Source organism: Prionailurus viverrinus, chromosome B1 (assembly GCF_022837055.1).
Source record: "Prionailurus viverrinus isolate Anna chromosome B1, UM_Priviv_1.0, whole genome shotgun sequence".
NCBI classification, from domain to species: Eukaryota; Metazoa; Chordata; class Mammalia; order Carnivora; family Felidae; genus Prionailurus; species Prionailurus viverrinus.
The window spans coordinates 174,972,284-174,985,303 of NC_062564.1; the positions used below are offsets into that span (position 1 = coordinate 174,972,284).

General features: G+C 43.6%; 1 protein-coding gene across 1 annotated transcript in view; it reads left to right on the top strand.

The window, feature by feature from the left end:
• Window positions 1-13,020, top strand: part of RELL1 (RELT like 1) — a 69,305-nt gene that overhangs the window by 32,615 nt on the left and 23,670 nt on the right. Inside the window, exons 2-5 of the mRNA XM_047857131.1 lie at window positions 538-762; window positions 3,133-3,204; window positions 10,424-10,481; window positions 12,481-12,717. Coding sequence (XP_047713087.1) covers window positions 538-762; window positions 3,133-3,204; window positions 10,424-10,481; window positions 12,481-12,717 — 592 coding nt within the window. The remainder of the gene's footprint in view (window positions 1-537; window positions 763-3,132; window positions 3,205-10,423; window positions 10,482-12,480; window positions 12,718-13,020) is intronic.

Sequence of the window (13,020 nt, forward strand, 5' to 3'; positions counted from 1 at the left end):
TCACCTTCATAACACCCTAGAAGGGTGGGACGCTTCTATTAGTATGCCTGTTTCACGAGAAACTGAGGCATGGAGATGCTAAGTTATTGCCCAGTGTCACCCAGCTGCTAGGTGGTACAGCCAGGACTTGAACCCCGGTCTCCTGGGTCCATGCTCTTAACCACTAAGCACCCCACTATAATGCCACCGAACGATAGCGTGTTTGCTTTGTGCTTATGTTTCACTGGAACTCTGTACATGCTTTCTGCCCTGTGTGGGTGCTGCCACAGCTGAAGAAGCACACACTAGCTTGGGAGGTTTTGAAAGAAATTCCCAGGGTGGGACCTAGTTTATGAGGAGCAGGGACAGGAAGGGGACTCAGACTTCGAGCCAAGCCCGGCCCTCAGCCTGTGTTCTGTGCTGCCAGACCCACCAGTCTCCGCGTGGCCCACGGTTTGGGGAGGAGACTCGGATTTAACGTGCACGTTCCCCAGTGTTGTCAGGTTTTTCTTGCCTCCGACAGACGTCTGACGTGGCCGTGTGTATTTCTTCCTGTAGACAATGGTGGCAGCCGCACGTTGCACTCCAAAACGGAGACGACACCGTCGCCCACTAACAATACCGGCAATGGACACCCAGAGTATATCGCATATGCGCTCGTCCCTGTGTTCTTCATCATGGGTCTCTTCGGCGTCCTCATCTGCCACCTGCTCAAGAAGAAAGGCTATCGTTGTACAACAGAAGCCGAGCAAGATGTGGAAGAGGAAAAGGTTGAAAAGATAGGTAAATACCTGCATTCTCTTTATGGAGATGTGGATAGAGACCATTTTTTTTTACGATTTTATTTTATTTTTAATCTCTACACCTAGTGTGGGGCTCGAACCCACCACTCTGAGATCAAGAGTCGCATGCTGTACTGACTGAGCCAGCCAGGTGCCCCAAGTGGGGGCAATTTTGAAATAAGTAACCAGTCATATGTATTTTCCATCTCTATGAGGCAAAATGGTCCATCTTCACAGTAGGTGGTATGGCGGAGTGTCCGTGTAGATTTCGTAGTAACCCCACCTAGAGCTTGAAACCTGCCTGTCCTTTACGAAACACCTACCAGCTCATTCCTTGTGACCTTGGGCAAGTCACATATGCTCTAAATCCCTACTATGTATAATTTAACTAGAATTTAATCTTAGTTAATTTCATGCCAATTTAATTTAATTTAAATGAGGGCAGTGATCTCCACTTTGTAGGATTATTGTGGAATTTAAAGAGATGATGCATTTGGTATTTGGCACATAAGCCCACTCAGTAAATATGAATCTTTACTATTATTATTAAAAGAGATTCTAATAAGGATAATGTGAAATATAAATAGCTCTCACCACTTGTATGGTATTACTCTTGCTGGGGGAATTTGATCTTAAATCTGTGTGACTGAAATTTATATTTATTAAGTAAAATAATTGTGTCAACAGTGCGATAAAAGTGTGGCGAGAAATGGTGCCTTAGATTAACTTGAGGATATCTTACCTTTTCCTCTTAACGTGGAGTGTTAGGCAGTGTTCAGAAACACCCAAGAGAATGAGATTTTCTTTCTTCATAGATGTTTTTTTTCAACCATCCTTCAGGGACATTTCCAGACTTGGAGTTGGGGAGTAGTAGCTAACCTTCCTTATCCCTTTCAGCTCCTCAAAGGTCAGTTTTTGCAGAGGGGGACATTTGGAGTAGGTCACCTTTCGAGAAAGTCCAAAGGGCGGACTGGGGAGAGCTTCCTCATTCCTTGCCAGCCTGCTGGCCTGTTGGTTTTTCCCACCCCCACTGACCTTTGAGGCAGAGAGAGAACCCGGTTGCAGGATGAGTCATGTGTAGCTGTGAGCAAACCAAAGCTGAGTGTTTGTCAATAGAAAGCAAGCCTCCTCCTCCCCTCCTTCAAAGATGCTCTGTAGGCCGGCTTAGCAGGTCAACATTTGCGCCGTCCGGCCAGATGTGTGTTTTCACAGAGGGGGAAGCCGACTATGGATGGAGAAGACACCTTCCCAGGTACACGAGTAGGACACTGCACACCTTGATTCGTTCTCTGTGAACTAAGATGGTGTATTTCAACCCTCCTTTTTCCTTCCTCCCTGAAATTACACAGTTTCAGAGTGGAGGTTTGATTTTTCTTCGAACACTGTCACATATACAGAGTCTCATAAAGTTAACGGTCTGTGGGCAAATAACCACGGCTGAAATTTAGGTCAGTTGCAAGTGTATTTAAAAGAAAGGAGAGGCTTATAAACATGGATGAATAATTGCCCCCCAAAAATTCATACTGTGAATTAATGTAGTACACCTGCAATTAAAAGAAAATCCAAGGCGGGGGGTGCCTGGGTGGCTCAGTTGGTTAAGTGTCGGACTCTTGATATCGGCTCACATTGTGATCTGCAGTTGTGAGATTGAGCTCCACGTCAGACTCTGCACTGAGCATGGGGTCTGCTTTGGATTCTGTGTCTCCCTCTCTCTCTGTCCCTCCCCTACTCACTTGCATGCAAAATAAATAAATAAATAAATAAATAAATAAATAAATAAATCCAAGGAGAATTTTTTCTTTTTCTTTTCTTTTTTTTTTTTTTTTAACGTTTATTTATTTTTGAGACAGAGAGAGACAGAACATGAACGGGGGAGGGTCAGAGAGAGGGAGACACAGAATCTGAAACAGGCTCCAGGCTCTGAGCTGTCAGCACAGAGCCCGACGCGGGGCTCGAACTCACGGACCGTGAGATCATGACCTGAGCTGAAGTCGGCCACTTAACCGACTGAGCCACCCAGGCGCCCCGAGAATTTTTTCTTTTAATTAACTATCTTCTTCCCATTTCCCCTAAGGGTTTAAGGAAATGATGAGAGAGAAATATAGTAGTAATGACTGATACAGATGCATGAAAGTGAGTGGGTGTTTGGACTTGGGAAGACGGTTGATGGATAATTCTGGTACTCATTATGTCTGTTATATATGCCAAGGAAATCACCATGGACTGTGCCCCAGGCAGTTTGGGGCTGAAGGAAGAAAGCCTAGACCCTTAGTGCCACGGCAAGAGCTTTCTTGAGACTGTTCAGTGAGGTGTCATGGAATCCACAGAAGTGACCAATTTAACCCATACCCTCCTCTGCCTTGTCTTTCAGAGTTGAATGACAGTGTAAATGAAAACAGTGACACCGTTGGGCAGATTGTTCACTACATCATGAAAAATGAAGGTATGGATGTTTTAGTGTTCCAGAACAATTCGATATTCATATGTGTTATTGAAAACTTGCTTCAGAGAGTCAGAATTTGTATGAACTTTCCTGTCAATATTTCTGGTCATTGGCAGCACCTTTTACCTAAGCTCATTAATCCATTAAGCTTTCAGGTTATCCAACCATGAGAGTTTCACGTGTGTTTTCAGAGAGTCAGTGGGTGTGAGTAGTGCATAAAGCCCGCCCTGGAGGCTCACCTTCTAGTCCTGGCCTCACTTTGATTTGAGGGAAGTCACATTACCTCATGGAGTCTCCATTTCCACCTGTTTTTAAAAGGAGGATAATAAATAATATTTATATGGTAACATTGTTGTGACATCCTGCATGTAAAATGCTTATTAGTATAGTAGGCGCTCAAACATCGTCTGTTCCTTTCTTTTTTTTTTTTTTGTATTAAAAAAAGCTGTGGTAAAATAGGCAAAACATAAAAAGTTACCATTAAAGGTACAGTTCGGTACCATTAAGTACATTCATAATGATGTAAGCCATCACTACTGCCTTGTTCCAGAATGTTTTCATCATCCCAAACTGAAACTCTGTACCCATTAAACAGTCACCGTCCACACCCCACCGCCCTCCCCCGGCCACCCTCCGGCGACCTCTCTGCTTCTGTCTCCATGGATTTGCCTCTTCTGGGATCTATTCTCAAGTGTTCCAATTTTTTAAAAGTTTAACCTTTGTGGACATAAGCAATTTCCCCCCTCGGAAATGTGCTCTTAACTCCTCTCTTCTGAAGTGGAGGATGAACTGAACCTTGATTTGATAAATCAGGGTTCTTGTTCAGAACACTGGTTATTATTTCTGTAGGACACCATTACAGGGGTGCACAGGGTGAGGTTCTCAGTGACTTTTGGGGCATGTGGAACTCGTTGGCCACATCTCCAATAGCTGCAGAACGCCATACTTTGAGTTCTCACGAGAATCGAAAAGAAAACCTCTTCCTTGGGCTCTGTCCTGGCTCCAGTCACAGAGGTGCTGTAGGGCACACCGATGCAGCCGAGCCATTCGTCCGAAGGGGAAACTAGCCGTACTGCTAAGTAGATGCTGCTGCTCTTCCCTGGGGAGCCGCACCCCCACAGCCTCACTGTCAAGCAGAGCACCTGCCCGGCCCTGGGTGTGGGTCAGCCTTTTGACTTAGAGAAACAGCAGTTTCAGCTGGTTCCGCATCATTTTCATTACTCTTTACAGTGTGCTTTTTGTAAGTAATCTCATTTAATCCTCACACTATCCCTCTAAAGTTGGTATTGTTTTTCTTAAAATGTTTATTTATTTGAGAGAGAGAGAGAGAGAAAAGAGCATGAGTGGGGGAGGGGCAGAGAGAGAAAGAAAGAATCCCAAGCAGACCCCACACTGTTATAGTGCAGAGCCCGACTCGGGGGCTGGATCCCACGACCATGAGATCGTGACCTGAGCCAGAATTAAGAGTCAGATACTTAACTGGCTGAGCCACCCAGGCACCTCTAAAATTAGTATTGTTATACCCATTTTACGGGTGCAGAAACGAAGGCTTCAAGTAGTTGAGTTCACATGGTCAGTGAACAGCTTAGCCCTAGCTGGGTCTCTTTCAACTACACAGCATTACCTCTCCTCTCTTTAATTTGTGGTTTCAGTTTCTACAGGATGTAAAACCACATAATCAATCTTATTAGAATGGCATTTAAAGTAAGAACAAAAATGACCAGAATACTTGGATTTTGATCTCTGCCTTCCAGAGACCTTCCTTCAGGGAACGATATTTGGTGATGTTATTCATTAATACCCAATGGTGCACATTTCTACATAAGAAATCATTTTTAATTTGCACAAGAAATAAACAAATATGTTCTTGGCGTGGAAACTTCAGGCCAATGGAGGTACACACGGTGAGGCATGGCGTGCCTTGTGCATTGGAAACTACCTCACATGGCTTTGGGATCTTGGGGGCCTTTGGGACTGGGGCTTCTGAGAGCTGGGGCAGCTGCAAAATTAGTTAGTATGGGATGTGGTGGGACTGACTGTTGGATGAGAAATAAATAAATTGTGAAAACTTTGCAAGGGCTGAAGTTCTTATGTACAACTTCCTTGTATGAGCTGAGTGTTTGCCATATGGTGGCCCTGAGGGCTTTCTAGGGACTAACGACCTTTCGATTCAGATACTTCATTCCCAATTTACAGTTGAGAAACCAAAAGGCCCACAGTGCTTAACTGGCTTGCCAACATCACACGGCTGGCAAGTGGCAGAGCTGAGATTTGAACTGTAGCATCTGACTCCAGAGTCTGTACTTAACCAGTTGCTGTGACTGCCTCTTTCCTGGTAGCAGGAAGGAGGGATGGAGGTGTCTTCCTTTCAAAGAGATAAAGTGTACAGCTGGGTTAGTTTATAAAACTCTTAAGCATTAAGTCATTAAATTCTCAAAACTACCTTATGGAGGTAGGCCCTTTTACCATCACATCTTGCAGATGAGGAAACTGGCCCAGAGCTCATACGACAAGCAGCATATGGCAGGATGGGCCAACAGTGGCACTCTGCTTCATTACAGCAGAGGAAAAGCGTTTGACTTTCTGGAACAAGCTTGCTGTGTAGTTGCCTACCTCCCACCCTCATGGGCAAACAGGTCTGTCCTTTTCTTTTTTAATGATGTCCTTTTCCTTTTGGGAAGAAACCTTTTTGTTTCCTCTGTGTTAATTACTGGTAGGTACATGAAAGTAACAGCTAAGGTACTGTTTTCCTTCTTTCTCCTCTGCTCCCTGGTTTTTCCCCTCTCCCCCGGTCCATGCCTTCATTTGTCTCCTGTGATTTCTCCAGTGACCTGTGAGCATGAGTGGTGGTTCGGATCCTTTGGGTGGCCCTTGGTTCTCCTTGGCCACCAGGAGACATCTGACCTCACTGGACATCCCTTTTCCAGACATGGCCATCTCTAGCTTCCTTCCAGCCTGTGCCCAAACCACAGCTAGGGAATTAGATCCATAGTTGGGTCTCTTACCAGTTTATATCCTAGCTTCTTTGGTTTGCTTTGAGACTTCAATTCTCTAGAGAACAAATGCATTTTTAATCTTTTGTCTATGTCTTTAGCAGTCTCTGGACTTAATATCAATTTAGACCTGCCTATTGACATTAATTCAGTTTTCCATTTCTTTAATTGTAAGCACACGGTAACGTAACTTTTCCTTTAAAATTGAAAAAAAAAAAAAAGGAATACAATTAAATACAACCCATCCATTACCATTTGCCATGTTTATTTAAGTTTTCTTTGCCTGTACTTACATATTTTAAAACATTTGCTATCATGATTTATGAATAGTCTTCTGCTTTGCATTTTTAATTTGACTAATGGGGTAATATTTCACCTGTACTCATGGTGACATTCTTGCTTATGGTTTAAACATATCGTGTCTCGAATGTTGCAAATCAGGTTCGTTTAGGTAAATCTTTTGAGGGATACATTTATCAGCTGACCTGCATACTGATCACTGTCCTGCTAATCTCAAGGCTTGGATTAACCACAGTGCTACCCTTAATTTATCTTTGTAAATAGATTGAATTGAAGAGTGTGTGGGTGGTCATTGGGGTTTTCTTGGGTTCTATGGGAATTTGGAAAATACCTGCACGTTTATAGCACTCTTGCAGGCCCTTAAACTGTCTGATCTGGTAACAATGAAGATATTGTGATTATTCTAGGCAGGGAGATCCTTTTGTGAAATGCTTACCTTGGGGTTCAATTGATATTATGGCAGGAGGGATTCCATTACAAATTATCATTACCGAGTAGGTCTCTGAAAATTGCTTTAATGATTATGCAAATGCCCTATGAACATTAAACTATTGATCATTTGGGTAGGGACTTGGACATTGAAGAATGAAAAGGATAACATGGGGTCAAAAGCACCCACCCAAAGTCAGATGGACCAGGGTTTGTGTCCAGCTCTGTCACGCTAGCTGTGTGACTCTGGCCAGTCAGTTATGATCTTTAGTGCCTCAGCCTCTGTATCTATAAAATGGGCATGATGATTCTGTCTATTCTGGACTTGTCAGGAGAGTCAAACATGGTAGGGTCTCTAAAGCTTTCGGTCAGTGGCTGGCACATGGCAGGCACTCAGATTTGGCCGGTGGCAATAGTTCTGGCCTGGGGATTTGCCTTGATTGCAAGGGAATGTTTGCAGAAAAGACTGGTAGCGGAAGAAATAGGGCATTTCTCCTGCCTGATTTTCACTGCTTTATACCTAAGATCAGGCAGAAATTCAGGACAGAAGAGAGGAAGCATTTCATGAAATTACTACCCTCTAGAAAATGTCTCCTGTTCCTGACAGGCTTTCCTTGCCCTGTAACTGACCCCTCCCATTCTCTGGATACCCATGAAGGGAAGTATAGTCGACAGAATGTTGACAAGAGCAGGGGAGCCATCTTTTATGGCTTATTGGAGTTATGAGTCACAATCAAGGAGGGGATACATATTCAAAAGAACTTAATCAGATGATTGTTCCTTCATAGTAATTTTACAGCCAAATTCAAGCATGTGTTTGAGTCCTAATGGTGAGGTTATGTTCGAAAGTTTTTTCATCCCGGGAAACCACATGACCTCACACACTGAACCTCCTCGGACAGGGAGGGTGTGGGTCATGTTTACACAGAAACTTGAGTCCACTCTTAAAGAATTCACTCATAGCAAACAATGGGCCTATTTATTAATTTTTATGAGAGATAAGGGCGAGGTACACGAGCACATAAATATAGAAAAAATAACACAAGTTTATAAAAGAACAGTTTTAGGAATGATTTTAATGTATTTTAATAATCTTCCTCGATCATTTTCTGACTCCATGTTTCTAAGGAAGGTCATCTTGAGAGGTGGTAAATTTTCTCCGGCAACTAATTTAAACTTTTGTTTTTAAAAAGCCCATTCTTGTAAGTGAGTGCCGTTAGTGCTATCTTTATTTTCATACCTTTTTTGTTGTTGTTGTTTTCCCTCTTTAATGTTTGTAGTCTTGAAGTGTAGATGGCAGAGAGTAAGCGTCAACTGGCAAATTACTGTGGGTATTCCCTAAACCCCTTGACTACACAGAAATTAATTTTGTGCATCCTCATTATTAGTCAAAAGGAAAATGAGTGACATCACTAGACTGTATTGGAGTGTGTGTCACAGAAGGTAGCGTGTCTTCTTTGTTGTGTGGGAGAACATACAAGCTGCCGATCCATTTCAGTACGTTTTCAGTAACGACAAGTCTTACTTAGGTCAAAACGTGTGTTAGGGAATGCATTTGGCCATCCTCACAGACAGTCATGAAGGGCAAAGAGGATATTTCTTTTAGAAAAGATGGCCTGCTGTGTTAATGGTTGCACCTGGGGGGCTCAGTCAGTTAAGTGTCCAACTCTTGATTTCGGCTCAGGTCACAATCTCACGGTTCATGAGTTCAAACTCCCAACTGGGCTCTGTGCTGATGGTGCGGAGCCTGCTTCGAATTCTGTCTCTCCTCCTTTCTCTGCCCTTCCCCTGTTCGCTCTCTCTCTCTCTCTCTCTCTCTCTCAAAATAAATAAATAAACTTACAAAAAAAAAAAAAAAAGAAAGAAAAGATGGCATGTTGTGTTAATATTTCTTTTAAAAAAATCTGTTTATTTGTAACGGTTGTAAAGGGGGGAAATGGATCATGGGAGCAAAAACCCCTAATTATTTTACATATAAAACACAGATTTGCATCTACTATGCAAACAGGTATGCATCTTCAAGATTAGAATTTCATGAGAGGGTGATTAGGAAAAAGATGTTGCAAAAGGCTCCTGGGTGGGCCAATAATTATTTCAATTAAAAAACTTAAATTTAATTTATTTGAGAGAAGTTGGGGAGGGGCAGAGAGAGAGGGAGAGAGAGAGAATCCCAAGCAGGCTCCATACTCAGTGTGGAGTCTGATGTGGGGCTCAGACTCACAAACAGTGATATCATGACCTGAGCCGAAATCAAGAAGCAGGTGCTTAACTGGGCCACCCAGGTGCCCAGATAAATTTAGTTTTTAAAAAGTTGAGAATCACTGGATAAACCCTTCACTGTTAATACTTAAAATCAGTAGTGTTGAATTTTCTTCCCCTAGGGATGTCATTTGAAATGTTAAATGTTAAATGTTGGTGTTGGCTCACATGATAAATAGTGATTTTTTATTTCATCTCTGGACAATTTGTGGTCCCTCATGAGAACAGCACTTTAAAAATCAATGAAAAGGGTAGGAGTCAGTAATAACATTTGGCCTTGCCAATTAAATATCCAAAAGGAACTTGAACACTCAGTCTTCCATCCTTGAGAGTCTAACTGCTCTGTAAGAGGCTTAAAGATGTGTGTTTGTGGAGGCGGGAGGGGGAGGGGGAGTGGGGACCCAAGAAGCTTAGATACAGTTTGTTTTTGTTGATAGCCTACACCCTCCGCCTAAAAATTTGGATTTTTTGAAAAATTAATGTTAGAAGTCCAATTTAATTCAGTCCATATTAGGTAACTTATATTTGTGACCACCTCTTGGAAATTTAAAGTATCTGGCCAGAGTTAAGGTCTTATATGGTCCTGAAGCTGAGCTAAGCCAAATGGCCCACCTGGAAAATTATCTCCCATCCCTGATTATATGTGAGACAGACCTGATAATACATGTGGATCCAGAGGTGAAGGCTTATGATTTGGGCACATGTAACTTGTTAGAATACAGATCTTTTTTTTTTTTTTTAACCGGTTTATTTATTTATTTTTTTAATTTATTTTTTTAGATTCAAGTTAGTTACTTAGAATACAGGTCTCTTAAGACATGCATGTCATGCATATTTAGCAAAGGGAGTTGAATGCAGTGGAATAGCAACATGTAAATTTCCCTGTGGTTTGGGAGCGGGGGAAGAAATGTATATTTCTATGTTATGTTGGAATGACGTGTCAGAAGCATAGCTCTGCAATAATCTGCTTTCCTTTGTGTAGACTGTCTGGCACTCATACTAAATTCCAGCATGGTGAGTTATCTGTCGATGGTGCCATTTCAAGGGGTTGCCTTGGGAAAAACTCTCCTTTCTCTGGGACCCCAGGGTCCTGTGAACTGAAGGAACTCGGATGTTTTCCCAACAGCTTTTCTTTTCTTTCTTATTTTTCTACCAACAGCTTTTCTGATGTAATAATTCTAGGATTGCTGATGTGATTCATCCCATTGTAATCCTTTACTTTCTTTTTTTTTCCTTAGCAAACGTTGATGTTTTAAAGGCAATGGTAGCAGATAACAGCCTGGGTGATCCTGAAAGGTGAGCGCTTCTCCCTCCACTCCATTCAGTGGGACTTTTTTTTTTTTTTTTTTTGCTTATCTATTAGAACAGGTTTCCCAGCTTTGGTACTGTTGACATTTGGGCCAGATAATTCTTTGCTGTGGGCCACCGTCCTGTGCATCCTGGGATGTTTATCGGTGTTCCTGGTCTCTGCTCACTAGATTCTGGTGTCTTCTCCCCCCCCCCCCCCCCGTCCCCTCCCCCCCGGTCCCCCATGTGACAACCCAGAATGTTGTCAGTGCTCAGTGCTGGGCACAGTGCTGGAGCTGGGCATTCACATATTGTTGGCATGGAGACTCAGTCTAGTGGGGAATGGAGGCGTGGGTGTGAGGCCTTACGATGGGGATGCACATGACTGTGCTGTGGGAGAAGCAAAGACTGGATGCTCTGCAAACTCCATGGGGCCAGTGGGAGGTGACGGAAGGTTCATAGAAGGTCCACGGCAATGCCATCTGACCCAGGTTCGACAGGCAGAGACAAGAGGCAGGGGCTGCTTGCTTGTAGGTGGAGAAAGCCCCAAAGGTTCAGTCCAGGGAGGCCAGAGAATGCACCGTGGACAGTAGGAAGAAGGGCCAGGAAGGCAACTTGGGACCAAGGGACAGGGCAAGGAGTTTGGCACCTTTTTCCTGCTTACTCTGTGGGGCGGTGCTTCTGGCATATCTTGGATATCTTGTGTTTGTCAGACTGGTGTGTTAGACTTGCATTTTCACCAGGAAGCTCATGCAGGAAGCTCTGTTTAGGAAGTCCTGGTGGTGTAGTTCATACAGCTACATAGAGACATATGAGCTGGGATTTCTCCCACGTTCCAGCCCTGACCATGGTGTTTGGACCATGTTGGCTCACGGCGTGTTTGCCTCGGTTATTTTTGGGCGTGGTATTGTGCCTGCCATTGGCTTTTATGCACCGCGGGTACTCGATGAACGTTTGTCAAACGGATGTCGTTAAACAAAAATTTTGAATTCTACTTTCCACTATGTGGTGTTAATTTGGCATTGTTTTATCTCAGAAAGCTGCTGCTGCGTGTTTTTATTTTAACAACCTAAAGAGCATCCCTAACGAACACCAGAAAGCTTTTGGCTGTCCGTGGTGTTTGAGACTCTCCTCAACCATGCACACTTCTTTTTAAAAGTGAAGTGGGATGGTTCGCAGCAGCAGAAAGGCTGGTTCATGCTGTCATAAGACATCCACGTGCCTCTGGGGCTCTAGGACGGGCTCAGGTGTCAGCCTGTGCGGTGACATGCCACCCCACCTTGCCCGCCTCTACCATGACGCAGGGCTGATGCCTGGTCGGGCTGGCCCTGTCCTGTTTTAAGTCCTCCTTTTCTAGTGGACCAGAGTCTTGACGTGTCTTTTGAAAGTTGCCAACATCTGACCTATATACTTCTCCTTTTTATGTTTTGCCTGGACTTTTTTCCCCGGGCTATCAAAGAATGTGGGCTCCCTTGTTTTTTTGAAGCACTGTAGCATGGTGGTTAAGTGCATGGTTTCTAGAATTAGACTTTCCAGATCTGGATCTCAGATCCATCATTTATTAGCTGTGTGTCCTTGGCAAGTTCCTTAACTTCTCATGTTTAAAATGAGGAAGTTCATAATACCAACCTTGGAAGGTTTTGTAAAGAATAACTGAATTAACACATATCAAATGCTTAGAATACTGTTAGCTCTTTTTGTTACTGCTGTCAACACCATCAACATCGCTGGAGCATTACTTTTGATATCTTGACCTAAAAGCTTTCTTCCTTTGATGCAGTAGTCAGTCTGGATCAAACATTCTATTTTAAGTCATTTGATAATTTGTTGGGAATTCACGTGTGTCTCTCCTTCAACGCACATGTGTCCGGGGGATCTCTTTGTTGAGAGATCTAGGCAGACACTTGGCTGTGATTTAAACCTGCTATTTGAATTGCAAGGGAGAGATCGCCTTAGCTAGTACTTTTTGTAAGTAACCGGTTCTACTGTTTCCTCTTCCCCCCCTTAGCCCTGTGACGCCCAGCACTCCTGGGAGCCCACCTGTGAGTCCCGGGCCCTTGTCGCCAGGAGGCACCCCCGGGAAGCACATCTGTGGCCACCATCTGCACACAGTGGGCGGTGCTGTCGAGAGGGACGTGTGTCATCGGTGTAGGCACAAACGGTGGCACTTCATAAGACCTACCAACAAATCCAAACAGGGCCACGCGAGGCGTCAGGGAGAGGTCACCGTCCTCTCTGTTGGCAGGTAAGATCCCTGTGGATGCTTTGGGTTTGTGTGACATGCTTTCTGTGGTGTGTGGATTGGTGCGTACCTGTTAAATATAGAGAATGACCTCCTAAGCCTGGCTCGGGTCATATCTCTGGACTTTTAAATGTTTTCTGCTGTGAGTCCTACATTTTTCCAGCAGCAGAGGAATCCTAAGAGGTGGCTATTGCTAGGTTAGAGGTCAGGTGTATTAATTAAGGTAAAAAAAAATTAATTCCTTGCTGTATTAGGGTTCTCTGGACAAACAGAGCTCATAGGATATATATAGGAGGAAATTTAATG